Source organism: Pyrus communis, chromosome 6 (genome assembly GCF_963583255.1).
Source record: "Pyrus communis chromosome 6, drPyrComm1.1, whole genome shotgun sequence".
Lineage (NCBI taxonomy): Eukaryota > Viridiplantae > Streptophyta > Magnoliopsida > Rosales > Rosaceae > Pyrus > Pyrus communis.
The window spans coordinates 26299594-26325301 of record NC_084808.1 but is presented as its reverse complement, the minus strand read 5'-3'; the positions used below and the strand labels follow the sequence as shown (position 1 = coordinate 26325301).

The following is a 25708-nucleotide window of genomic DNA, read 5'->3' as shown; positions in this document are numbered from 1 at the left end:
TCCGTCTATTTTCAACCGAGGAGGTGAGAAAGTAAATGAGTCATTGGAGTGATCAGTCAGTAAAACGATTTTCTGTGATTTTTCTGTCCCTCCTTTCTCTTTGAGTAGGGGGGAGTATGTACAACAGTTTTTCTGGTACCGTCCTGCTTTGTCAGGTCCCAGTAAACCAACGGCCTTCTCTTCTTCTCCAGCTGTCTCTCTCTCCCTCTCTCTCTCCCTTTCTCCCTCTCCATGCCTAATGTATTATTACTATTCCCTCAACAACCTTGGCATTTTTGGTCCGTTTGGGAATTTGGGGACTGTTAATTTCCTTAATTCCAATAAAATAAAAATAAATAGCTACCAAGTGCAGGTGCCTCTATTTTTTTTTTTGGGTCGAGACTTGCTCTTGTCTTACGTCGATTAGATCAATTCCAACTCTTGAAATAAGTTTTAAATTTTTCCTTCTATTCTCTCATCATTTCTCTCTAATCCTTGTTCTAAAATTAGGTTAATTGTTAAAACCCAAACAAAACTCAAATTCCCTCCAAAATTTAGCCCAAAATTAGTGGTAGAGCCCACATATGAGAGTGGAAAACCTGATGCGAAGCCCAAACGCCCAAAAACCACTATCGGAAGCACCAAACGCGCCAACTGAACCCCACCCACGTGGGCATGTCCCCTTTTTGTCGGCCACAACAATGAGCTCAACGACTCTTTTTTCTGAACGGCCCAGATTTATATTTGTTTTATATTTAGAAATTTCATTGAATCTAATATGATCAAATTTAAATCTATAATTAAAAAAAATTATTTAACTCAAAATTCACCCAAATTTAGTGATTTTTCAATATTTATCTGAATCTAAACATTTTAAAGTTAAAATGTTCATAAAATTAAATTAGGATAGAGTACATAATTTATTTTTTTTTTAAATTACTTAAAAAAAATTAGGCTAAGTTTATTCTTTAATAATTTCGGGCTAAAAAAAAAGTTGGAGCAGAAAAGCTGTTTCTGAGTTAAAACTTAAATTTTTTTTTTAGACTCAAAATTTTAAGTTTTACTCCAAAATTGAAGATGATCTTATAATGTAACGCCAATTTCAATTTACCTCATGAAAAAGAATTGAACCGTTTTAATTTAGGGTTTTGAAGGAATAAAAAACAATTACTTATAGGTCGAGATAATTTGTTGTGCCCTTTATCATGTTGTTTATCTCTTGATTGGCCACGTGGTCAGAAACTTGTATGCATAATTTTATAAAATTGTCGAATCTAAAAAATCTTTCTCATTATTCGCGTCATGGTTCATGCCTATGTTGGTGTTCGCGGTCACTTTTAAACAAGTTATTTCAAAACATATCAAATTGTGATTTATGAAAGACTGATTCGATGAAAGAAGACATAGTGCCATGCTAAGGTTAAGAAATTCAACTCCTAGAGGTTGAGTTGAGACATAAGGAGTCATTTTTCAGTGTTTCGCGGTCAAGTACATCAAGTGTAATGCTACAATTGGTTAGAAAATTGAAAATAAAAATTTCAGTCAAACAAGCACGTTAATCGATACTTAATTAATAATTCAATTATCTACAACCACATCATTCAGTTTGTAAATTTGGTTTATAGAATTTAGTTTACCTAGTATTACCTATTATAATATTACACTTAGAGCATATCCAACGGAAATGTCAAAAAATCCATATCAGCAATAACAGTAATAAAAGACATCATTAGTGCTTTTCAACCGAAATGTCAATTCCTATGTGGCATGACATGAAAAGGCAGCAGAGAAAGTTATTGTCAAATTTGACAACAGCTTCAAATCTATTTTTAGTAATTAATAAATACTTTTTATAATTTTAATAGTTATCTTTTGTTTTAAAATACTAATCACAACTATAAAAAGTAAACAATGTAATAAATAATAGTTTAAATTTGACATATCGGTTAGAGAATAAAATTTATAAAAATATCAATATGCCACGTAAGCATTTAAATTTAAATTTTATGTTAAAATTTTGACATCTCTTTTGGATATAATCTTAACCTTTAGTTCAGCATTTAATATACTTGACCGTGTTCTCGATAGACATTGCCGCCAGGCAATAAAACCACCTTCTTTATGGCAAAGATGTATTTCATTGAACTGGTGCATATAAATGGCGTTGGCACATAGTTTTACATCCCCCCACCATATCTCATAAATACCGCATTAATTTCTACTTGCATTACAAAACAAGCCACTTAATTACACTTCAAACCCTACCCGACTTCCCCCTCCTCTTCATTCTTCCACTATCAAAAACCAAAATTTGAATAAATTAACTCAACTTGCATATGAGTTACAGACTTTTTTTATTTTTTTATTTTTATATATTAGCTACCAACCATTGATGGATGGGAACCCTACTGACCCAGGGGCTTAGGAGCGTACTTTGTGTGATTTCACCCAAGGTGAACAGACCAGGACCACCGTAACCTCACCTGGTTAGGCTTCATGTAGGCAACCAATCATTTTAATGCTTTGCTAAGTTACAAGCCTACGCAACTACGTTCGGCATATGAGTTACAGGACAATGTTCGCACCTTTTGTGTTCTGACTTTTTAGATGACAAGTTTGATATTAAATTATTGTTGACTCGTTACCTGAATTAATTGAAACCTTCGTTGATTAAGATATAGCGTGCCCATCCTCACAATTCGAGTTTGAATTTCCCATTGTATCCGGAAGACCGGATCATGTGGTTGTCAAGCACTAGGTACAAAAACAATCCACCCAACTTCACCCGCTGTATTTTGACCTCATCACCCGAGGCTAGAAAGCAGATGGTGATTTACCGCAGTGGCACAAAGTAATAATGTCTATCCACTCTGGTGCATGTTCGATTTCTATGGATTGCTCTAACATTTAACAATTTAACCTAATAACTCTATCGTTTGTTTGAAAAAAAAAAAAAAAAAAAACGAAAGAAGAGGCCCATTGGTCAGAGTGGAAAAAGAAAAGCAGGCCCATGTTTATCTGGCCCAACCCTTATCTCTTGCTCGTTGCTACCAAAACCAACGGCCACTCACAGAGACAACGGCCTTATTCCGCACCAGCAACAAAGATTGAAAGCGCCGATCTTCCAGTGCCAAACTCAGGGAGTCAGGTAAACAAAAATTTCTTCAAATTTTGTTTGGTTTACGAGAAAATTTTAATGTTTTCCCCTTTAACTCTAAATACCCAATTTTTTGAGGTAAAAAAGGAAGAAAATTTTCTAGTAATCGTCGGGGATCTTGCCCAATAGCAATCGTCAGGGACCTGTTAGATAAGCTTTTCTTAATTTCCTAATCTTAATGTTATTAAAACTTTCGATGATTCATAAATTGGGTGCTTCAGTTCTTTGTTTGATGATTATAAAGTTTATAGTTAATTACGCATCATTGGATGCAATAATCAGTAATTTGCCCAGAAACTATTTGTGAAAATGCTTAAAAGGCAGTGCTTGTATTTTTTTATATTTTATTTTATTGTGTAAAGGTTAAATTGTTGCGGAAATTTGCATGTAATGATTAGGATTGCAAGAAAACGGGTGAGTTACCATGTTAGGAAGTGCCCGTGTTCGGCTGAACCGGTGGCAGCAGGCGGCTGTGGCGGTCGGTTCGGCTGTGGGCGCATTGCTGGACCCAAGAAGAGCTGATCTCATAGCAGCTCTTGGAGAGACAACTGGGAAACCTGCATTTGAAAGAGTTCTTGAAAGAATGACGAGGAGCCCTGAAGGCAGGGTACGCCTCTTCTGTCCTCACCCTTCTTGTTTAGTGATTTACAATTCTTAATCAAATAACATGTTATGCGTGTAAGTAGTTGTTCACCAGAAAAACTTTCTCGTAATTATGCACGGTGTTTCTGCTTAGCTATCTGCGTTGTGTTTTGTTAATGAAGGTGTTGGGAGTTTCGGGTTATTTGAGTCCATAGGATGTTCTTTGAAAGTCTGCTTGAGGGAAGTCATATGAACTGAACATTTTTTCACTTATCAGCGGCAAGGGAATCGTGAAAATTGCAACCTGGGTTATATCCATTCTGGTCAATTGAAGTCATATATCAGTCTTCCGTGTAAAACTGGCAAAATATTGTTCTTATTGTTGCCGAGTATTGAGTGCTCCTGCTCTTAGTTTAGATAGGTGATAGCTAATGCAAACTGAAGTCATATGTTCTTCTTCCACTACAGTAATTAAATGGTGTTCTTTGTAGTGTTACTTATAATGTGCTTCTAATTGAACTTATTCTTCTCATGTAAACCGTTTTGCGTTGTTTTTCCCACCCATATAACGAACTAAGAATGGCCGTGGCTCGAGATATCTAAATTTTATGGAATCAGTACTTGAAAGCCATTTGGTTGCTGGTATGCAATGAAATCCTATTTTGTCAACGGTTTTGCTTTGTTATTCTAAGACCAATGCATTTCTTTCTTTACCAGGCCATACTGTTGGAGAAACCCCGTGTAATATCTGTAAACGTGGGTCATGCATGGGATCTACCAGCAAACACATTTGGTGCTGCCTATGCGAAGTTCATGGGATCTAGGAACTTCTCCCCAGATGATCGACCACCAGTGCGGTTCATGGAGACAGATGAGCTTGCATATGTGGCCATGAGGGCTCGCGAGGTGCACGACTTCTGGCACACCCTTTTTGGCCTTCCAACGAACTTGATGGGGGAGTCGGCCCTCAAGGTAATAGAGTTTGAGCAAATGTACCTCCCCATGTGCCTGATGTCCGTCATAGGGGGCTCAGCGAGATTCAACGAGAAGCAAAGGAAATTGTTCTTTCAACACTACTTCCCTTGGGCCATCCAAGCTGGAATGCAGTGCACAGATCTCATGTGCGTGTATTACGAGCGGCACTTTCACGAGGATTTGGAGGACGTTCGGAGAAAGTGGGGTATAATTCCTGCCCCTGCTCCTCCTAAACAAGCCTGATCATCAGCAGCTTCAGCTTGTTTGGCGGAGAAACTGTAAATTTCTCGAGCACAATGTACCCATTAACTTGTGCTTTCCTTGTCAACCCAAATAAGTTATTGTTTGAACACATTAATAGTTACAGGTCGATTTCAATTTACCTTCACAAATTGAATCTTCGTGTGCACAATATGTTAAGGACTCCGTTTTCCTCTTAATTTAAGCATTCTTTTCAGAAAATTGCAACCGAGAAGCGTAAATGCAAACTCCGTAGGCGTGACCCCGGCCATCCCCGGCCAGGCACGGCGTTTCCAATCATAATCCAACTTAGAAGACAACAGGAATGACCATGTAAAGATGGAGAAGAGAAAATAATCACCGAGAAAATAATGAGAAACACGAAATATGCACTAGGAAATGTTTGGTTTGTCCATGAAAACGAAATCTGTATCAGATGGTTTATCCATCTACAATAGATCATTCTTGACAGAATGATCCCAACAACCACAAGACCTATATTACATCACAGAATCCATAGAGACTTCCATTGTTTATATAACGGATGAAGGCATTGCCTCGTCCAGAATAGAGGTTTCACAAAACTCAACGATACGAAAGGCATGTCTGTCTCAGTTACCACCCGGTCCACCAAAGAGGTAACCCAGCGAAGATCCACCGCCTGGGGCAGCATGGACCTTGGTCGAGGGTCGATCCTGCGCGCAGGGAGAATCAATATGAACATCAAAATAACACAAATTGTGCATAACATAGAACGAAAACACTATACCAAACAATGAAGAAGGATAAGCCAAATTCCAGCAGGCTATATAAATTGTTTCAGTGAACAAATTATAAACACCAAGATATTTGGATAATAATTAAAAAGACAATGAAATATTGGAAGATTCATTGGGGTGTAACCATGTAATTAAACTAGGTTTTTGTCTAAACCCCAACAATGAGGAGAATCATACCGTTATGAAGTTTCCGGTGTTCTGGCCATCTGCACGCATGTAGTTGTTTGTAGAGGTGCTATGGATACCAGCAGGAATCGCCTTGGTGATATCAACTGGTTCAGGAGCAGGAGCAGGAGCAACAGGCTTGGAAGCAGGCTCATCTGGAACTGGCGCAGCTTGAGCATTGTTGGCAGCTGGTTTTGGAGCCTCTCCACTCCCAAAAAGATAGTTCAAAGAACTTTGTCCCCCACCGCTGCTAACTCCACGACCCATGTTCTGCAACTTCTTCACAGATAACCCTACACCCGTACATTACAAACAGATGCTTAGAGTGGAATTCCGGAATAAAGAACAAAATTGCAAGAAACTATACCGATGACTCCTAATTGACGCCTCAAACAGTAAAGGATATACCTACAGGAACAATTATCACAATAACTTTGTCACTACTTGCCTCAGTGTCACGAAATACTTTGAAATCAAAACACCCTAACATGATCTAAACCATTGATCCATTTTATAAATCGAACCATTCACAAGAAACCCAAACGAGAAGGAAAAAACAAAAATCTTAGAGTCTGCACCATGAACTTCAAGGTTGGGTTCTGCCTTCGTCACAAAAAAGGCTCAGCTTTTCGATGTTTATCTGATAGACCACACTAATTCAATTTCTCCTTATTTTCTAATGATTTCTTCACAATTTCTAAAACCCAATTGATCCGTTCAGCCAAATTACACAAACAGAAGTTCAATTTAGCAAAATGCAGGCTCACCCGAAGAAACATTTTCGGTTTAAAAAATCGAAAACAGACAGATCCACGATCAACAGTTCATCCTAGAAATCTCAAAAACCAAAAGCAAAAGAAACGTCTCAGTCTAGCACTACCACAAATCAAAACATACATATATAGATCTACCAAATGAAATGCACCCCAAAATTCTAATGATTCCATCAAATAATTTCACCTAAAAACCCACCGATTAAATATCAAAATTATCCACTAGGAAAAGCATCAAATCAAGCACAGTAAAATTGGGTTCTAAAAAAGCGAGAAATTGAAAGCGAAATGCAGCGATTGAATCATGGAAGTCAAAATCCGAGAAGGGAGGCAGAGATCTAGGGTTAGAGAGAGGGGCGCGTAGGGTACCTGGTTGTTGGGATCAGATCTGGGAGGGAGAGCTGTGGAAGCAGAGAGTGTTGAGCTACTCGAGACACAGAAAAACTATACGCCACTTCAAGGCGTTATATAAACATATCAGTGCAGATACGCTGTCACTGTTTTCCAATTTTTATTTTATTATTTTTGGAATTATCCAGATTTTCTTTATTAAATATTTCAATTTTCACAAATTTAAACCCTACCCCAGAAAAATAAATAGGGTCAATATTTGGTGGAAATTTGCAATATTAATCTTACTGAAATTGAATCGAGCATCTTGGTTCTCTAATTCTTTACTTTTTCAGACCTCTTATTTTCTTTTTTGAAACAAATGCTACATGATGCGAAAAATGATAATTAAATAATGAGATTTACTGTTAGACGAAAATTTAAATATGAATCGTTGATCATATATTTAAATGAAAATCTATTTTTTACCGCTTTGGTTGATTGTGACACAGAACTCTAGGTCATCTCCAACCGAAGGAGGGCCAAAGGGCTCTCTTTAGCCCTATAGTCTTGCAATAAATTATATTTTAAGAAATAGTGCTAAGTCATATTTTATACCATCTCCAACTGAGGGGGCCAAAGAACTATAGGCCAAACATAGCCATTTGACAAAAAATCATCTCCAACTAAGAGGGCCCAAGGGCCATTGGCCAAACATAATTTATTATTTTAATATGGTTAATTAAATTAAACTACCATATTAAAATAAGGTTTTCGAACATATTTTGAGTGCTACTTATCGCAAAATGAATAAGCCTCTGGATTTCTTATCTTTATATAATCTCAATAATTTTTTGGATAGAATTTCGAATGACACGCGTTGCTAATGTGAGTAACTCTCCATATTTCTTATCTTTATGTAATCTCAGTAATTTTTCGGATAGGATTTCGAGTGACACATGTCTCTAAAATAAGTAACTCTCCAGATTTCTTATCTTTATGTAATCTTAATAACTTTTTGGATATGATTTCAAGTGCCACATGTCGAGATGTAATTGGTTGTGCAAATTTTAGATATGATTCTTATCTACGTGACACTTCTTATTTTCAACCTTCAATGTTGTAGGAATGGTGTAGGTATTTATAGGAAAAAAAAATTAAAATTTTTTTAATTCATAAAAAAAAAAATCAAATTCCAACGATAACCTGACGGCAGCATGACGTTAGCTAGCCCTTGCTAACTGGCGTCATGCTGACGTTAGATAGCTGTTGGCATTCAAATGGGCTGAGCTGGAGGGCTGGCAAAATGTCAAGCTTGACATTCTAGAGCTGGAAAGTTGGCAAAATGTCAAGCTTGACATTCTGGCTGGAAATGGCCAGCTCGTTGGCCTGATTTGGTGGTTTAGGCCCAGTGGGGCCCACAAGCTCTTTGACCTAGTCTTCGGTTGGAGACGATTTTCGTGTCATTCAGAACTATTTTTAACCCTATGACCATTTGGTCGGATCGGTTGGAAATGGCCTAATAAGAGATATTTCTACTGTCAAGGATTTTTGCCTTTTATTTAATTTTTTATTTCTCTTAATTGCTTTTTTATCTAATATGGAAAAACTTATACATATTTCGTTTGCATTTTTTATTAGTTTAATATATAGCCAGTAATTATGGACAAAACGTTATGCCAGTTTTTTTTTTTTTTTTTTTTTGGGAAAAAAACGTTATGCCAGTTTGGCATCTGATGTAACCTACTAACCTCCTTGCTTTGTACTTTCCGGTTTGTTCGCCATGCAGCAAAGAGATTTTTTAATGTGTTTCGAACAAGTTCGGTACATTAATCAATTGTATTATGACACTTGATGTATTAAGTTGTATTCTCGGCACATTGAAAAATTTATCTGTGCATCAAGTGTAAAACCATAATTACCAAATTACCATTCAAGTGGTAAAGTATAAAAAATACACATGATGCTCCCTTGCCATTTTTCATATATCATATATTTTCGATGTTACGAATATTTTCTCACGGATGACAGTTAGTTGAATAAATTAAACAAAGTTTTATTTTTTATACATTCCCTTCCACTGTGTGTACTGAAGCCTATGTGATTTGGCAGATCAGCTCATGCCTACACTGGAGGAAGTTGTGATATCTCTACTAATATCCTATGCAAAGCCTGTGGCCTTGAGAAAAAGGGTGCATGATCGGAGCCCTTAAGCCGGAAAACCTGTTCCGGTGGGTTGGATTCGGTCATGGCTTCTTGTAATGGAACGGTTATGGCATGATCTTCTTGAGTCACTACGAAAAACCGCCTGACAGCGCCGTAGTTCTCGTCGGAAAGAGAAAGCTTCTCTGTTACTGGTGCAAAGGGGATTGGCCTCATTGAGACTGATGCCAGTGCAACATCCTGGTTTGGATTAAGGAGGACGAAAATTAGCTTCGATATCAAACGGAAAAAACTAATTGATTAGCGCTTGAGCTCTGTTGTAGTTTATACAACGTACCTTTGCAGGACTTTGATTGAACAATAAGTCTTCGGACAGTTTTTTGTCAAGAGTAATAGCACTAGGAGGCTGATCCTTCCCATTGGCATACAAGAATCTCTGAGCCTGTCGCATGAGATCGTTCGATCCAGTCTGCGTTAAGATTAACAGGATTAATTAGTTTGGTTTATGAAGATTAACAAAAAATTATCTGTAGAAATATGATATTAATTATGTTATTATTGTGTGGATTGGAGGGCAAACCTGTTGAGCAAAGAGATTAAGAGTGGTCTGCCCACTGGTTAACATTGCTGCACAAATGAATATGGCTTTTGCAATTTTAGATGGAAACAACTCCATTGCATATGAGATACATGTGCCACCAAAATCATGTCCAACCAAAATCACCTGCATTTTAGAGGAAGGAAAATAAATTATTAATGTACACAAAGCGTCCGACTACAATACAAACACAAACTGAATATGAACACCTAAAATACAATAATTATGGAATGCAAATTGAGTGGTGCACACCACTTCAACCGTCCCCTACATTTGATTAGTCGACATGACCATCAAATGTGTTATGTACTTGTGTTCGTACTTAATACGTGTTTGTGCCCTAAACCCGAGAGAGAGAGAGAGAGAGAGAGAGAGAGAGAGAGAGAGAGAGGGAGGGAGGGGAGCAAACCTTCTTCCCAACCCCAAGATTCTCAAGGATGTCAGTGAGTGGCTTGACGTATTGTGCAAGACTCGTAATGTTGTTTGTATCAAATGAGTGAACTCCAGAACCGGTCAGGTCAACTGCATCAACTTTGAACCCACTTTCTTCCAAAAGTGTCATGGTTTTGTACCAGCACCAAGCACCAAAGCCACCTCCATGAACTAGGATAAAATGATTGGTTTCCAGTTCATCAGTCTTCACGTCCTACAAACACAAAAATTGACTATATATACACTTTTGAAAATTGTTGAAGCAGAAAAGGACTGATTAACAAGCCAAATTAACTAGTCCATCACACTAAAATCATCATGTACTAGGCCAAATATAAGTTTTTTCGCTTTCATTTGATCATATTAGAAATATTGCTCGAATAAAAAAGAACTTATTTTCGGTCATTATTGACAATTATCTTCATTATATTTTAAACACTGACTAACCCTGACCTATCTCAAATCTTCGACGCAAAGCTTTGAATTAATCAAACCTATATGTTTATGAGCTGAAATATTCGCCTTCCTTCAAAATCTTGATGCAGCCGGCCAAAAATGAAAAATCATTCCATAGAATAGAAGGTGATGTAATGTCCTTTAATTGTAGTTGACCAATAATAAAATATGTTTTCAATTTTTCGCTCATGTGAAAAGGCAATAAAGGGGCTAACCGTTGTCTCTCGAGATTATCAGCTCGTTTGAAAGTGTTTTGGATGAAAATGTTTATGGAATCAATTTTTAATAAAAACGCAATTGAATTCTAGAAAATAAAAAACATTTTCTTGAAACACTTTCAGTCATTTTAAAAGCGCTTCCAAACTTTCTTGAAACACTTTCAGTCATTTTAAAAGCGCTTCCAAACGAACACTTTGTCTTTTCGATCTTTAAAAAATTAAATTAAGGGTTATTGTTTTGTACGGCACACCAACACCAAACGCGGTAGTACACAACCGAACACAATGTTTGACTTTTGTTTGCAAAATCCATTCGGCCTATTCATGCCGAACTTAAACGAACAAATCGTCCGTTTTCAACCGGAAAAAGTGATTAATATTGGGCAGTTTTTTACCGAACAAAAATGAGAACGTTTGGATTACTATAAACAGAGATTAAAAACAAAAGATTAACATGTCAAACCTGCTTATCAACAAGCTCAAGAGGCTGAAATCCGAGAGTATCCGACCGCAAACGCTGCCTAGAGCTCGAGCTCTTCGCGAACCCCTGATTCTTAGGAGCCGGTGAGGGATACACAACGGAAGTGGACCGGTTAAACAGTTGCGAAGAACCGCCGTTCTTCTGGACGTTCTGGAACAGCAGAACAGCCTCCCTAGCTTGTTGCTGAAGCAACAAGTCATCAGCATCGGAAAGCCGCTCTTTCTTCTTGGTCGAACCGTTTACCGATCTTCTAGTACTACCAGCGGAAGCCAAGGACGGCGAAGAGTACGTTGGCCGCTTCGAGGGGTTTCGGATCAAGTTTCTGGGCTTGTGCGCCGGCGAGAAGCATGCCATTGAGTTCCCCATTGGTGCAGCAGTCTTCAGATGTGAGAGAGACTTGAAAAGTTGTTGTGTGATTTATGTGCGTTGTTGACGATGTAGCAGGAGAATGTAAAGAGGGGAACACAAAGTTTGACCGAATTGTAAAGTATTAAAATACTAATCTGAGAGGTGTGACAAAATATTTGCATTATTTGAAGGTTCATGGAAGGGGAAAGGGATCCTCTTCGGATCCACTTACATCCTAACCGTTCATCGTATATCGTGTGATCAATTTTCAAATACTATTTGTGTTTAATTTTAAATAAAAAAAGGTTAGTTGATTTCTGACCGCACGATGAAAAATGAATGACTAAGATATGAGAATCCCTAAAATCCTCAGATAGGATCCAAATCCCATGGAAGGTAATTAATATATTTTGAATTTTTAAACAAAGAGGACATTCTTCTGGCAATTTATGTCCTTTCTCTATTTTCATATGTTTTTAGTTGTTTTCACACAAGCTTACGATGGAAAATGAGAAAAATTAAGGAAAATATCTGTGGTACTACTGAAGGGAAGACTAAACTTGTATCTGGAAAGAGAAATTTGAGTATTCCTCTAACAATTTTGGTTCAATTTGAGCTTTGCAACTTATGCGCGCATTGATTCCTAATTTTTTACGTCGTAGAGTGTAGAGCAATAGTCATTTTCGGCAAATTTGTTAACACTTCTATCCCTTATTTTTCCTTGAAACCTTGTATTTCAAATGAGAGTTTTAACAGAAATATTCAAAATGATCGTTGCTCCACATTGTGACTTGTTCAGAACTAATACTCACAGATTTTTCAAAAATGTGAATTTTACCACATATTTGTACTATCATTCGTACTATCTCTCTAATAGAGATGGAATCCACATATGTTGGTGAACTCTTCCTGTTTTAAAAAGATTGTATAAATAATAATACAAGTATATGATAAGTATAACATTACTCTATATTTTTAGATCAAATTAAGCTAAAATTCGAGATCAGCGCCCTGATTTAAAAAAAAAAAAAAAAAAAAAAACTAAAGAATTTAAGTATTCATTTTTCCAAGCCACTTATTTTGACCAAATGTGTCTGTTAGATTAGGAGGGAATGCATTAATATTTGCTCTGTCTTTCTCAGATTTACCAGAAATCGTGGCATCATAACTGAATTGGATGAGTTGAACGATGACTTTTTAATTTTCTTTTGACTTTATATGCTTAGCTTACGAAATTTCTCTGAATTAAACTACTGTAACATACTGGGAGATTGACTCCGGTACGACTGTAGGGGCCGGCCACATTGCCCTAGCTGACCGGCCTAACTCCGTTTGCAAGTCAAACTTTCACATTGGATACTCAAAAGTTAAAACTAAAGTAATGCGATTGACACGTTGTTGAGAGCATGAATGTCACATCGAAAAAATTCTCGAAATCATTGACCTCTTGTTGCATTGTAACTGCAACACAAGATAGTAAAGGGGATCCGACACGGATTTAGTTCAGCTTTAGATGGTTAGCATCGACAGCATGTTCTCCGAACGCTACGACAGCAATTCTCGTCATTTTCGCAATTGTGAAGCCGTTGCAGGGGGCTGCTTGGCTGGACAGGATTAAGCTCTTCATGAAGGCTCTAGTTCATAAGTAGGCCGGTCAGCATCTGACGTCCAAGCCACCGATTCTGCAATCGCTCCTTACTCTGTTGCACGTCAGGATCAGGCATGAAGAAAAGCGAATGGCGATAGAGCCTTCGAACAAATCATCTGAGATTCCGAGCCATGCCTCCATGTAATATGGTACTAAGTAAGAACTTCATAAAAACAAAGAAAAAATTCGCTGCAGATTGTGCAGCCAACAATGGGATCTCCGAATAATCCAATAAGCATACCTCTTCGCGCTACATTCAGTTCTGCATGGCATAGAATTGAGGAGCAAGCTCAGTTAGCCACAAAAAGTCGATTCTAGTTGTGTTGCGGATGAATTTTCTACTAGTTTCGACCAGTTCGTTGTAAACTAGGCACTCTGGTCTATTCCTTATTACGGAAGATGGGTGGATAGAAACCACCTCACCTAAAGCCCTGTCATTTGATTAATTAACTGTGAGAGGTCGTACATCAATCCAAGAGAGAATTAAAAATACACGTAGAAGGGTACAAGCTTTGGAGCGTAAAAGAAACCAGCCAAAAGAATTTCAAAACATGTCAAGGTAAGTTCAAGACCTGTACGTTCCATCAGGCTGCATTGAGGAAGAAAGAAGTGGCAAGACATCTGCAAAACTGAAGCACATCATCCCCACAAGAGGTGATACGAAGACCCATTTGTTCAACATGTCCTTGAATTTGTCTGCAAACAAACATCTATTAAATTTAGCGAAGCTAATTACTTCAATCTACACCATAATGGACACACTGAACTTCCAAAACAGGGGCACAAAATCCAGTCTGATTGTGTGAGACCAGCAGAAACGTGTCTATAACTTAAGAAGGAAGAGAAATAACCGACCTGTGAATGTCACGAGCATTTGTCAAGGAGTGACTATGAATGAAATTATCCTTGCACCATTTCCAGAAAGCTTTTTCACGCTTCTCTTTACTAAGACCTGCTCTCTTGTCCAAGAACTCATTGGATGCTCGATATACATTAACCAAAGTGAGGTGGTCTCCCTCTGGACTTGCAAAGGATTTCTGTGCAGTTCTCACCTGACAACAGGAAGAAATGTATAGCAAGTTAGAGTAGTACTGTAAAAGACAACAGTTCACCGTATTGTGAGATCATGAAAGAGAAGTATAACTACATTATATAATCTATGAGAAATTAACGGGAGACAAATAGGTAATGCTTCATACACAAACACCTCTTCTATTTTGTCACGGGGATTAAAAAATATTGATTCCACAGAGAGCACTGCAACACTTATCAACATCTCTTCCAGGCAATTGAATTCACTTGCTACAATTAGAGCCCTTGAATAAACAGGGTCTAAGGGAAGGCGAGCCATTTGGATTCCAACTGGATTTGACAATTTGCAGTCATCTGTCAAAGCACCCAGTACGAACAATTGCTCCAGTGATTTGACAATAGCCAACCTGTTCAAATAAGATTCATGTATGATAAAATTCTCTGGGAGATGAGAAAGCAATATTTATTAGAAGAACTAACTGCTTGACAAAAATACAAATATTGCTTTCTACCATCAACATCTAGCCACAAAAGGCATCATAAGAAACAAGTAAAAAAACCTATCCGAGATTTTACCTTGATGGTTTTTCTATGAAGTCAAACCCAGTGATATCATCAACACCCAGTGCCTTAAGTTGCAAAATGACATTAGAGAGGTTGGTTGCATCGCTTGATCTCTGCCTTTGTCGAATCCTCAAGTTTCCCAAATTGGTCTTCTGGGTAGACGCGGAAGCATTTCCCTGGTCCTTCTCTCCGTGCACGCCCACTGCAGAGTGGAGTTATTTGTCATACAAAGTTATAGTTCTTAATCATCAGTTCAAATATCCACAGGTCATAAACTAAATTTAACGATATGATATTGCAGTATATAAAAGTGTTAAATTGAGCTGCCAAAGAAATCTAACTATTCGTATAACATATATATATAAAAATTACTTTAATTATCTTTGAAACTGATAATTTTATTTTTATGAATTCTTGTTAGATCCCCCTGACCAGCTATGCTTACCTACTTTGAAGAGCCTGTGCTTTTGAAATTGGGACAACAACCAAAGATTCCAACCCTTTGTTTGGATCATAGTAACGTGCTTTTACAAACCCAGGATCTACAACATACTTGATTCCAGATATTGTCAATGATGTCTCAGCAATATTTGTTACCAATATTACCTAACAGGAAAATTTAATATGATTACAGAATCGAGATCACCAAATGAATATGTATCAGAAACCTTCCTTTTCCAACAATGTGTAGATTTTCCCCATGATCAAGTCCATGAAAAGAACAACTTTACACGAACACATATGTAAGATACAATACACAAACCAAAAGTGTAGACAATTAGAAGAAGCTCGAATTATATGATAGTTATAGAAAAATTTTCATTAATTAACCTAAAAAATAATTTATTATGAAACAAAAATAATTTTAAAAAAAAACACTTTAATTTAGGAGCAAAATTGGCAATAAAAAGGGGGTGAGGTGAGTGATTGAATATCTTGGGGGTGACATTGCTCTTCACTTGACAACTTGTTATGCAACAGTCACAAAATATCTTGATGCTTCCTATTCATATTTAAAAGCCAATGGACATCATTAAGTTACCTTACGAAATCCAGAAGGGGCTTGTGCAAAAACTCGCATTTGATATTCTGACGAAAGAGATGAGTATATAGGAACAGCTAATAGTTTTTTACTGTTTTCTGGCAACTGTTTAATTCTTTCTTTGACTAGTCTTTCTGCAGATTCAATTTCTTCTTGACCCGTCAAAAATACAAGTATATCACCAGGTCCCTGCTCCAGATGAATCTAACACCACAATTATACAAATAAGTTATATTACAAGAACATGTACATTATTTAGGAATACATGGCCCTTCTCCAGATGAATCTAACACTAAATACTGATGAAGGCACTAAATACCTGCAACATTGTGGTTAACGAAGCATCTAGATAATCTTGTATAGAATACATCCACAGGAAACTGTCGACCCTGGATGTGAACAGCTCTTGCACCTCCGAAGTACTCAGCAAATTTTTTTGCATCCAAACTGGCAGACATGATAATTAACTTCAACGGGGTCCTTCCTTGGTACTTATTGAGAAAATGGAAGACCTGAGCACTGTTTTCTTTCAAAGGCACGTCATTATTTGTATTTTGGAGGTTGTTGAGGGATTGACCTTGCTTTTTGTACATTTTTCAGCAAGCCTAGTAGCACATCAGTCTGGACAGTTCTCTCATGAGCTTCATCAATAATTATGTCTGAATACCCAGAGAGATATGGATCCAATAGTGCGTCCCTGGAAGTGCGCCAACCGTTATATCAGTTCATAAAAATTATAGCTATGCCAAAATCTAGATCTAGACAGACAACAACACGGTTTTACACCAACGGAAAGAAACTATTTTTTTGCTGAGATATGTCTCTATATGCCAAAATTGATTGTTAAGTATGTTATTTGAGCTTCTAGATGAAATTCCTAGGGAGAAAGCATTTGCCTAACCAAGTTATTCACCAAATTTACCTCAGTAGCAATGCATCTGTCATGTACTTTATCCTTGTCGAACTAGACGTCACATCCTCAAATATGATGGAGTAACCAACTTTTTGACCCAAATTAACACCACATTCCTCAGCAACCCGTTTTGCCACGGTCATCGCAGCCACACGCCTCGGTTGAGTTACCCCAATGACTTTTCCGTCCCCGGAAAACCCAGCATTGAACAAAAACTGAGGTAATTCTAGAGAAACAAAAAAGAGATTATACCACAGGAAAAAACAACATCAAGCTGAAAGCTCAGAACTACAAAATCCAAACAAATACAGAAATTCGAAACAAAACAATCTGCACATAAATACATATTCAATGATGCATTTGTAAAACTTACACAGAATATATAGAAGAATTACATACGTGTCGTTTTTCCGCTTCCAGTTTCGCCAACAATAATCAAAGTATCGTTCTTCCGAACCTCCTCGATTAGCCGTTTTTCAACTAGTAATCAAGCAACACCAGTAATTATACTCCTAAGATAATCACTATACAGAAACAAAAACTAATTAGTCTCAGATTAAACTCAGAAACATATCCAAATTAAGAAAGCTGCTGCAGCAAATGGCCGTAAAATAAAACCAAACTTACCACTCGAAGTTACCTGCCAATAGATGATAGCCCAAGGCCCCTTGATCCTAGAAAGAACACCTGGAATTGAACCCAAACAGCACTCTCCCAGCAACTGCAGAAGGACTTCGCCATCGTTCTCATCACTACCAATATCTATTCCACCAAAGATTTCACCTTTCAAAAACAACATTACAGTAGAATCAAAATTCAATATCCAACAGCAAGAAAACTTAAACAAAATGCAATGCTACAGAAAAAGAAGAAGAAGGAGAAACTCAAAAACAACTGCATACCATTATAAACAAGGATATTCTTGGCCGAATCTATCAATGGCTGAACTACAAGGCTTACTCCCCTGAGCTGCAAAGTGGCACCCAGGAAGTGCAACTCAGCAGACGACCAGGGAACGGTGCTGAAATGGGTATGCAAATGAGGTGTTCGACCATTTTCCAAATAGAAACAATTGCCTTCATCGCCTTCGCAACGCGACTCCTCCTTTACTTCCCCCTCAATGGAAGACACAATTTCTCGCACCGGGAGACGATTCAAAATGGGTGAATGGAGAAGAAGCTTCGTGCTGCCTAAGCTATCGGGACCCCTCCTCCGTAAAGCTTCTCTGAGGTCGTCAATGTCGAATGCAAGCTGCTCAGTACCAACAATGTCAGTTAGCTAAATTGTGAAGCCAAAAAGCTTTGATTTTTCATGGAAAAACAGAATAAGAAGGAGACTGACTTGATCGGAGTTGAGGACTTGAAGTGTGGAATTGAGAAATAGGGAAGATAGATGAAAACGAATGCCGCGAATGATCAAAGCGATTCCGCACATTTCTATTGGTGTATGATTGCCACCCACCCTAAACCCTAATTTTTGAAATTTTGGGGGTTTGACTGTTGCTCCCAGCAACATGGCATAAAGCACCAATCATAGCCGTTAGATCATAAACTTTTCCATTATTTAAACAAATCAAGGTCGTCAAGTTTAAATTTTTGTACAATATTAATTTACAAAGTAAATTGTAGAAATTGTTCTTTAATTTTAATCAAATTGGAGTAATGGTCCTTTAAATAAAAATTCATTATCATTGGTCCCTCAATTCATCAAAACATGTAGATATGGTCATTTTCGTCAACTTTGTCAGAATTTTGTCAAAATGAGTTATGTTGGAAGGACCATTGCTACAATTAGGTTAAAGTTGAGGGATCATTGATTCAATTGGGTTAAAATTGAGGGACAATTTCTCTAGTTTAATTAAAATTGAAGGACCAATGGTAATAAATTTTTAGTTAAAAAATCATAGCTGCACATTTTGATGAGTTGATAGTTCAATGGTAATAAATTTTTAGTTAAGGGATCATTGCTCTAATTGATTTAAAGTTAAGGGATCATTACTACAATTTACTCTAATTTACATGGGCGGAAAGGTGTTAATTCTTGTTAACAGAATGAATTCAAACTCTATCAATGGCTAATCTAACATTTAATATGGCAAAATTCATCCTTTGATAAAATAAAAAAATAAAAAAAATAAAAAAAAAACTCTCCCGAATTGCAAAAATACGAAAAATTCCCTCCAACTCCAGGAAAAGGCAGTTGGCGAGTGAGGAGAACAAATCGTAGGAAAACCCAAACAAATCGCCTACAATAAATCTCAACCTTCACATCTCCAGATTCTCCAGACCAATTACTACTCTCTCTCTCTCTCTCTCTCTCTCTCATTTTCTCTCTCCTCTCTGGAGTTGGAGCCCCGCAGCGCTTCTTTGGCCCGCACACTCCGACCTGCTGCCGTCATCTGGTGCATTTCGACTCCTCTCTTCTGGGTCGTTGAGTTTTTTAATTGATTGCATTGTATTGTGAACGGACGGGTGTGATTGTTTGAAGCCGATTCTGCTGCGTCTTGCTGTTCATAGTTTTCGGATCCGACTTTTGTTTTCTTTGCTATTTGATTTAAATACTTGTTTGTTTTTGCAAGGGTTTCTGATTCGTGACGTAAAGTCTGTAGATTTGGGTCCAGAAACAAAACAAAAACAAAAAGATTGTAAATTTGGATCATATCATTTTTATTTAATTCCGTTATAAAATTTAACAATACCTTTGTAGTTGCAGAGATGGCAAATCAATCAGAAAACCTACCTACAGCAACGGACGTGGGCAATATTTTCATAAACCAATATTATGATTTCTTTCAAAACGATTCTCAGGTGCTCCATAAATTTTACCAGGAGTCAAGTGTGCTATCTCGTCCTGGACCAGATGGTTCGACGACGACAGTGACAACTATGGAAGTATGTCTTGTAAAAAGTTTACTAGTTTCTTTACAGATTCTCATTACCTTGTGATTTTAAGATAAACGGTATGACACGAAAAGACATGAACACGACAAACTCAACCTGTTTGTCAGCCCTATTGGGAATTGGTTGGGGCATTAGATTGTTAATATGGTGGCCTTTAGCTGTTCTTTCTTGCTTCTTTTGCCTGCATTGGTCTTTGGCAGCTTTAGTTGTTAAAAAATTTCATGTTGGTATTCTCTATTAGCTCAAAATTTAGGGGTGTTTAAGCAGCATGTTTGTGTTGACCAGAGGTCTCGTGCGTATTCTGATGATTTAATCGGTATTTGTTTTGAAATAGGGCATTGAGAGCATGCTACTGTCCATGGGCTACCAGAATTATGGTGATTTAGAGATATCAACCACTGATTCTCAGTTTTCATTCAATGGTGGAGTGATTGTTTTAGTGACTGGGTATTTAACTGGGGATGACAACGTGCGAAGAAATTTTACTCAAACTTTCTTTCTAGCCCCGCAACACAACGGATACTTTGTCTTGAACGATATCTTTAAATATGTGGATCTTGTGCCAAGTAATGTCGATGAAAATACACCACAAGCGCCTGTGCCCTCCAACCATGGTATGTTATATTGTATAGGTGCTGGTTTGCTGGTTGGTTGTTGCTTCACTTTTTGGTAAACAGATTATTTATGGATATTATGGTATCAGTTGTTACAGAGCCCGCTGCCGTTGCTGATCAGCCCGTGGTCAGTCAAACTACATCTGTGGAGGTTGAAAATACTAATGGAAAGAGAGGGAATGATGTGATGGAAAATTTTCCGGAACCTGTTACTAAATATAGTGTTAGTGCTGATGATCCCATTGAATCAAGACGGAGTGTTGCCCAGAAAGAAACGGAAGCCACAGCTTCTATCACCCAGAATGATGCTCCGAAGAAGTCTTTTGCAGCAGTGGTGGGTTATTGTTTGGGATATCTTGTAGTTGGTACTTGGCATCACTAGACTTCTACTTATGTATATTATCTGATTGTTTCTTGGTTCAGGTGACTGCTTTGAGTGAGAATAAAGCTCCATTCGTTGTGAGGACACCTGCACGAAAACCTGCGCCCAAACCTGTTGAGCAACCGCGTGCACCTGGAACGCCTGAAGCTTTAACTCCCCGAAACAACACTGCTATGGAAAAGAATAATGTCCCCGCAGGTTGATATTCCTTTTACGGTGTAGTATTAACATTCACCTGTTTTGTCTCTGCCAATATACGAGGTGTTACATAACTTTCTCGCTGTTGGGAAAAAGTATTCATACTTTGTACCCTTCTTATTTACTGTTGCAGTTAAGTCTCATGCCATTTTCGTCGCCAAGTTGCCCATGGATGCGACTCGTGAAGAACTGGAGAAGATATTCAAGCCTTACGGACCCATCAAGCGGAACGGGATTCAAGTTAGAAGCAATTGGGTATGCTTTACGTTTTGTGTGTACTCTTCTTGAATTGACCCTTTTGGTTTATTGCTACTTACTCCTTGCACATTACACTTTGCGTATCCAGAATCAGGGAAATTGTTTTGGGTTTGTGGAATTTGAATCTGCTGACTCCATGCAACGTGCGCTTAAGGCATCTCCGATCAAATGCGGCGAATGTGAGCTACACGTTGAAGAGAGACGAGGCAAGTCGAAACGTTATTCATTGCTTCCTCAATTACGTGCATTTCTCTTGTACAAAATTCAAATATTCTCACGATCTATTTTATTCATACAGCCGGCGACAAAGGAAGGTTCTCATCAGGAAGGGGTGGCTACCGAAATGACAACTTTAGGGGCCGCGAGAACTATGGGCGTGATAATTACACTGAAGGCCGCGGGAACTATAATGGAGGCCGCGGGAACTACAATGTAGGCCGCGGGAACTACAGCGGAGGCCGTGGTTATGGAAGAGATGATCAGGAGAAGAGGGGCGAATATCGTGAATTCTCTGGTGGTCCAGCAGCTAGGGGGAATGCCGGGCGCAATGCAGAAGGTTATCAGAACCAGAAGTCTTACCAGAATGGAGGAAAAGCTCCTCGTCAAACGGCGAAATCTGCTGCTGCTTAAATTAGACTAAGGAACTTAAAACATAAGAAGCTTATTTACTTGAGAGATTTCATACAGAAGGCATTAGTTTTTGGTAGGCACAAGTTAGAGAGCGGCCATGTTACTTGGGAGGTCTTTGACCTTTCTGAGTTTTCCCCAGTTTTATTATTATTCTCTCTCTCTTGTTTTTTGGTCTAAAAAGTGTTTGAACAAGCAATGGTCCTGAAAGGATCACCAATGAAATGCCGCATTTAGAAGCCCATTTACTCTGCAATGTAGACAAAAATGGAATTGTGAGGTTGAGAAATTTTATTTAAACCCATGTAACTTATTTTTACATCTAATTTATTTTAAATATTAATTGTCTATTTTATTCTATTGCATAATTACTATTAAGTACAAAATGAAATTAATAATAAAACTCAAATTTGTCAATAAATTCAAACACTATAATTAAACCATATCATCGCTCTTTCTTTATCCTACGTTCATTCTGGTAAAAACTCTAATAGCTTTCATAGAGAAAAAAAAATAAAAAATTATTGATGGATGGTGTTTTGAAGTTTAGAATCCTCCAACCAAAGTATGACTTAATTTATGAATTTTTTTGTTCGTTTGATTTCAATTTTTTGGAGTTTAGAAGATGAGTATTTTAAATTTTACATGTACTAAATTGGTATTTACAATTTCACACAAACAGTAATGTTTTTGACATTCAAACACCAGAGACTAACCAAGATGCATCTTGAAATACAATATAATTCACTATAATTTGTAGCCTTTGATATCTTGTAGGTAAGTAAGTCTTGTGTCTACAACATATGTGCTTGTAAATTAATATGTGTGCCACAAATCTTAGGCTGGTGGTGGTTGTCTTACATCTTTTAAGGCCTGGCTGTTGGTTAGACTTGTACAGTGGTAGTGGATCGGTTGGAATTTCATAAGCAAAAATTGCAATTGATATGCGAGTGTGCAGTTTCGAAATTACAGAGATATTATCTTGTCAAACAAACAGTAATGTTTTCAAACAAACCCAATTTGATTACTAGTGCTCCATGCACTTCATGAAGCATATAGAAAGATTCCTATGAAAAGGTATGGTAGCAGACACATATGCTCATGAAACAAAGACCACATAGAGAGAGATGGTGATACATGGTTTTTTGTCAACATCTATAAAAGTGTCAGTGTTGTCATCAGCCATGGCTGAATTCACACCTCAATTCTCACTATTCATTTGCAAACGACGTAAATATAGAGTTATAAATCAAATGGGTGTAAAAATAAATTCACATATTGAATTGAATTTATAGGGGTATATTAGGTAATAAATTTGGGTTTAAAGAAATATTATTAGTAGTTTAGTTAAAAATCAAATGGATGCAAAAAATAAGTTGGATGTAGAGATAAGGTTATACACATTTAAATAAAATTTCCCTAATTATTATTGGAAGTTTCGTATTTATGCTGCTGATTTTCCATCATATGTTTCTTGGTCTAAAAATGCACGTCAAGTAGATTTGTGTGTAATTAATCATGTTATCGTATACAATATAATTCTAATTATATTAGATTATCGCTTGAACGATTGAGTCGTGACATAACGAAAAATATTACTTTTTCGTGGCTAGAAGATAACGAATTCAAATGATGTGAAAAGTGGTTGATAATTTTTCCGACACGAGTCTTTTTAGTTTAAGGTCGCCCTTCTTTTTGTCGCTCGAATAAAAGATACAGGTGCTTGTGGCCTTTGCTGGTGCCACGCTTTCCTTCAACTTGCGGGGATGGACACAATACCTTTCCAGACGGTGCACGTAGCAGCAGGGGTATTTTAGTCCTTTCGGACATGGCGCAAGACACACCTGTGTGTAACTGTGGATTGCGAACACGTGGCGACCAGAAGTGTCGGAGAATCTTTCGTCACTCCACGTCAACATCAAGTACGTGTCGTATCAGATCATCATCCCTACAAGATCGCCTTCTTTATTGTCCCTTTTTTTTTTTTTATCTCTTTCTTGACCATTTTTCTCTTTTTTCTCTTTTTCCTTTTTGCTTACTATTATCTGTTTAATGGCATTTCTTTTGGGTTTTTGAATTTTTATTTTGAATCAAGGTTTAATAATTGAAAAAGCATCAATTTTCTTATAATTAATTCAAGAAATTGATTATTAGCAGAAAATTAGTATTCTCATTTCAAAAATCTTATTTTTGCTTCAAATTTTTTATAGTTAAAAAAATATATATTCGCAAAGAATGCAAAATAATTCTTAAAATGCTAGTAAAAGTTATCTTACTTCGCACTATTTCGTTTATTCTATTTATTAAAAAATGAATAAATTGACATTTTAAATTTTTTATTGTACACCTTTGATAAATGTATTTTAATTTTTTTTAAGAAACAATATTTTATCCACTAAGGGTGAGAAAGTAGGTTAAGCTTCATAATGAGTTAGCAATAATATGATTCAAATTCAACTTTAGCGATAATCGAACCTAAAACCTTTCACTTACAAGTTAAGAAAAGTACCACTATAATATAGTAGTAAGTAACAATTGTATTTTAATTTTAGAATACTAGAAATTTAAAGTGCAAATTTTTGTAAAAGAGAGCATGATTAGGCTCTTAAAGCGCAAAATAACTCCTTTTATTTTTCGGTTGATTAAATAGAAATTCTTTTGATAAAAGAAAAATGAAAAAGGTTAGCTTAAAAATTACAGAGAACACGTCACTCAGTATTACTATTTGATGATATTTTTTTTCACTTTGAAATAAGAGATCTTAAGTTTAAATATCAAATTAGATTGCTCATTGTGTGATTTTATCAAACTCTTCATTCCTTTGATGTAAAAATATCGATGTACCAAAAAAATAAAAATTAGGGGAACAAAGGGGGGACCACCCAGCCACTTCCACGTCCGGCCTTACACGTAGCACCACCTAGTTCTTTTACTATTTATAAGGTAGGAAACTGCCACTTGCCACTGTGGGTCCCGCTCTGTTACTCATGAATAACGTGATGAGACATGTTTCTTGTTTGGAAGCACGTGCATCACACTCTACTCGCCTGATCTCTCCTTTCTTCCTCGTTGACTTTTTGGTAATAAATGTTGACTACACCGTCATACTTTTGAAATTGGTAGAAACTTCAAAGTTCGCCCGTCAACTTGCGCGCTATTTCTTTTACTAGAAGATAAAAGTGCCAAGCATATCTCGTTATCTAACACTAGATGAATCCCACACGCTGTAAATTTAAAAAGTTTGAAAAAAAAATATACAAAAACAGAGAAATTAGAGTGAAATGCGAGAAAGAAAAGGAAAAAAAATGTGGATTTAAAAAAGAAAATTAGAAATGTTATTGTGATATGTAACTGACGATTTTATATATATATATATATATATATATATATAATTGCTCAAGATTTTAATGCATAATTTACCCTTTTTCAAATCTATATGTTTAGTAGACACGAAAAGCAGGAATCTGATGCCTCTATTCATTTATAAATTGTATTTTTATTTTTCATGTCTCCCTAATTTATAATGAGATTTTAACATTCTGGAACGCTAATTATCATATATATTAACAACCATGCGTGTTTTCTTGTTTTTTAATAGCCTACTTGGTAGACTCAAGAAAAAACACTAGTGAAACCACGGATTAAAAAAACGGCATGATTTATTATTTCGTCGTATCTTGGTAGGAGTTGTGCGATAATCTACCTATAAAGCACGACTATTGTAACTTAACCTAAAAAGCTATAATAAAAAATGGTTCCATGCTATACAGGTTCGGATTTGAAAAATAATATCTTACAAGTTATAACCTTAATTAATAATATAAAAACTCACAACAAATTAAATTATCAGATTT

At 36.9% G+C, this 25708-nt stretch overlaps 5 protein-coding genes and 1 pseudogene across 7 annotated transcripts; 2 read left to right on the top strand and 4 right to left on the bottom strand.

Moving 5' to 3' along the window:
- Positions 1 to 3045: 3045 nt before the first annotated feature.
- Positions 3046 to 5090, top strand: LOC137737721 (ubiquinone biosynthesis protein COQ4 homolog, mitochondrial-like). The gene is made up of 3 exons (XM_068477269.1): positions 3046 to 3127; positions 3535 to 3743; positions 4436 to 5090. Exons 2-3 carry the CDS (start codon positions 3561 to 3563, stop codon positions 4934 to 4936), a joined length of 684 nt encoding a protein of 227 aa, XP_068333370.1. The 5' UTR covers positions 3046 to 3127; positions 3535 to 3560; the 3' UTR covers positions 4937 to 5090.
- Positions 5091 to 5302: 212 nt separating this feature from the next.
- Positions 5303 to 7156, bottom strand: LOC137737722 (protein SPIRAL1-like 1). Of its 2 annotated transcripts, none has more exons than XM_068477270.1 (3): positions 7020 to 7156; positions 5890 to 6170; positions 5303 to 5628 (listed from the first exon to the last, which is right to left on the bottom strand). In XM_068477270.1, the coding sequence occupies exons 2-3, from the start codon at positions 6142 to 6144 to the stop codon at positions 5545 to 5547; spliced, it is 339 nt and encodes a 112-aa protein (XP_068333371.1). In that variant the 5' UTR covers positions 6145 to 6170; positions 7020 to 7156; the 3' UTR covers positions 5303 to 5544. The 2 variants fall into 2 exon arrangements, with proteins under 2 accessions (XP_068333371.1, XP_068333372.1); XM_068477271.1 differs by having other exon boundaries at positions 5890 to 6178; positions 7021 to 7074.
- Positions 7157 to 9015: 1859 nt separating this feature from the next.
- Positions 9016 to 11957, bottom strand: LOC137738198 (putative methylesterase 11, chloroplastic). Its single transcript, XM_068477829.1, has 5 exons — positions 11311 to 11957; positions 10151 to 10387; positions 9724 to 9867; positions 9481 to 9612; positions 9016 to 9383 (listed from the first exon to the last, which is right to left on the bottom strand). The coding sequence occupies exons 1-5, from the start codon at positions 11692 to 11694 to the stop codon at positions 9105 to 9107; spliced, it is 1176 nt and encodes a 391-aa protein (XP_068333930.1). The 5' UTR covers positions 11695 to 11957; the 3' UTR covers positions 9016 to 9104.
- Positions 11958 to 13761: 1804 nt separating this feature from the next.
- On the bottom strand, positions 13762 to 17018 carry LOC137736327 (pre-mRNA-splicing factor ATP-dependent RNA helicase DEAH10-like; annotated as a pseudogene).
- LOC137737585 (uncharacterized) lies at positions 16655 to 18330 on the bottom strand. 2 transcript variants are annotated; one of them, XR_011068832.1, is made up of 5 exons: positions 18217 to 18330; positions 17778 to 18126; positions 17503 to 17658; positions 17275 to 17399; positions 16655 to 17101 (listed from the first exon to the last, which is right to left on the bottom strand). XR_011068832.1 is itself a non-coding variant. In XM_068477118.1 (4 exons), the coding sequence occupies exons 1-4, from the start codon at positions 18307 to 18309 to the stop codon at positions 17380 to 17382; spliced, it is 618 nt and encodes a 205-aa protein (XP_068333219.1). In that variant the 5' UTR covers positions 18310 to 18330; the 3' UTR covers positions 16655 to 17379. The 2 variants fall into 2 exon arrangements, 1 of the variants encoding a protein (XP_068333219.1); XM_068477118.1 differs by having other exon boundaries at positions 16655 to 17399.
- A 2138-nt stretch (positions 18331 to 20468) lies between these two features.
- Positions 20469 to 21857, top strand: LOC137736326 (nuclear transport factor 2-like). The gene is made up of 5 exons (XM_068475614.1): positions 20469 to 20723; positions 20813 to 20969; positions 21103 to 21224; positions 21316 to 21406; positions 21526 to 21857. The coding sequence occupies exons 1-5, from the start codon at positions 20469 to 20471 to the stop codon at positions 21855 to 21857; spliced, it is 957 nt and encodes a 318-aa protein (XP_068331715.1).
- Positions 21858 to 25708: the final 3851 nt, after the last annotated feature.

Excerpts from the sequence above, each read along its gene's own strand:
- LOC137738198 (XM_068477829.1), bottom strand. The coding sequence starts at position 11,694 with ATGGGGAACTCAATGGCATGCTTCTCGCCGGCGCACAAGCCCAGAAAC. Across the intron at positions 9,868-10,150 it reads ATCTTGGGGTTGGGAAGAAG|GTGATTTTGGTTGGACATGA; the intron begins GTTTGCTCCCCT and ends TCTAAAATGCAG. Across the intron at positions 9,613-9,723 it reads TTAATCTCTTTGCTCAACAG|ACTGGATCGAACGATCTCAT; the intron begins GTTTGCCCTCCA and ends ATCTTAACGCAG.
- LOC137737721 (XM_068477269.1), top strand. The coding sequence starts at position 3,561 with ATGTTAGGAAGTGCCCGTGTTCGGCTGAACCGGTGGCAGCAGGCGGCT. Across the intron at positions 3,744-4,435 it reads CGAGGAGCCCTGAAGGCAGG|GCCATACTGTTGGAGAAACC; the intron begins GTACGCCTCTTC and ends TTTCTTTACCAG.
- LOC137737585 (XM_068477118.1), bottom strand. The coding sequence starts at position 18,309 with ATGTGCGGAATCGCTTTGATCATTCGCGGCATTCGTTTTCATCTATCT. Across the intron at positions 18,127-18,216 it reads AAGTCCTCAACTCCGATCAA|CTTGCATTCGACATTGACGA; the intron begins GTCAGTCTCCTT and ends GGTACTGAGCAG. Across the intron at positions 17,400-17,502 it reads TTGGCAGGTAACTTCGAGTG|TGATTATCTTAGGAGTATAA; the intron begins GTAAGTTTGGTT and ends GTTTCTGTATAG.
- LOC137736326 (XM_068475614.1), top strand. The coding sequence starts at position 20,469 with ATGGTATCAGTTGTTACAGAGCCCGCTGCCGTTGCTGATCAGCCCGTG. Across the intron at positions 20,970-21,102 it reads AAAGAATAATGTCCCCGCAG|TTAAGTCTCATGCCATTTTC; the intron begins GTTGATATTCCT and ends TTACTGTTGCAG. Across the intron at positions 21,407-21,525 it reads TCCGATCAAATGCGGCGAAT|CCGGCGACAAAGGAAGGTTC; the intron begins GTGAGCTACACG and ends TTATTCATACAG.
- LOC137737722 (XM_068477270.1), bottom strand. The coding sequence starts at position 6,144 with ATGGGTCGTGGAGTTAGCAGCGGTGGGGGACAAAGTTCTTTGAACTAT. Across the intron at positions 5,629-5,889 it reads ACACCGGAAACTTCATAACG|GATCGACCCTCGACCAAGGT; the intron begins GTATGATTCTCC and ends CCCTGCGCGCAG.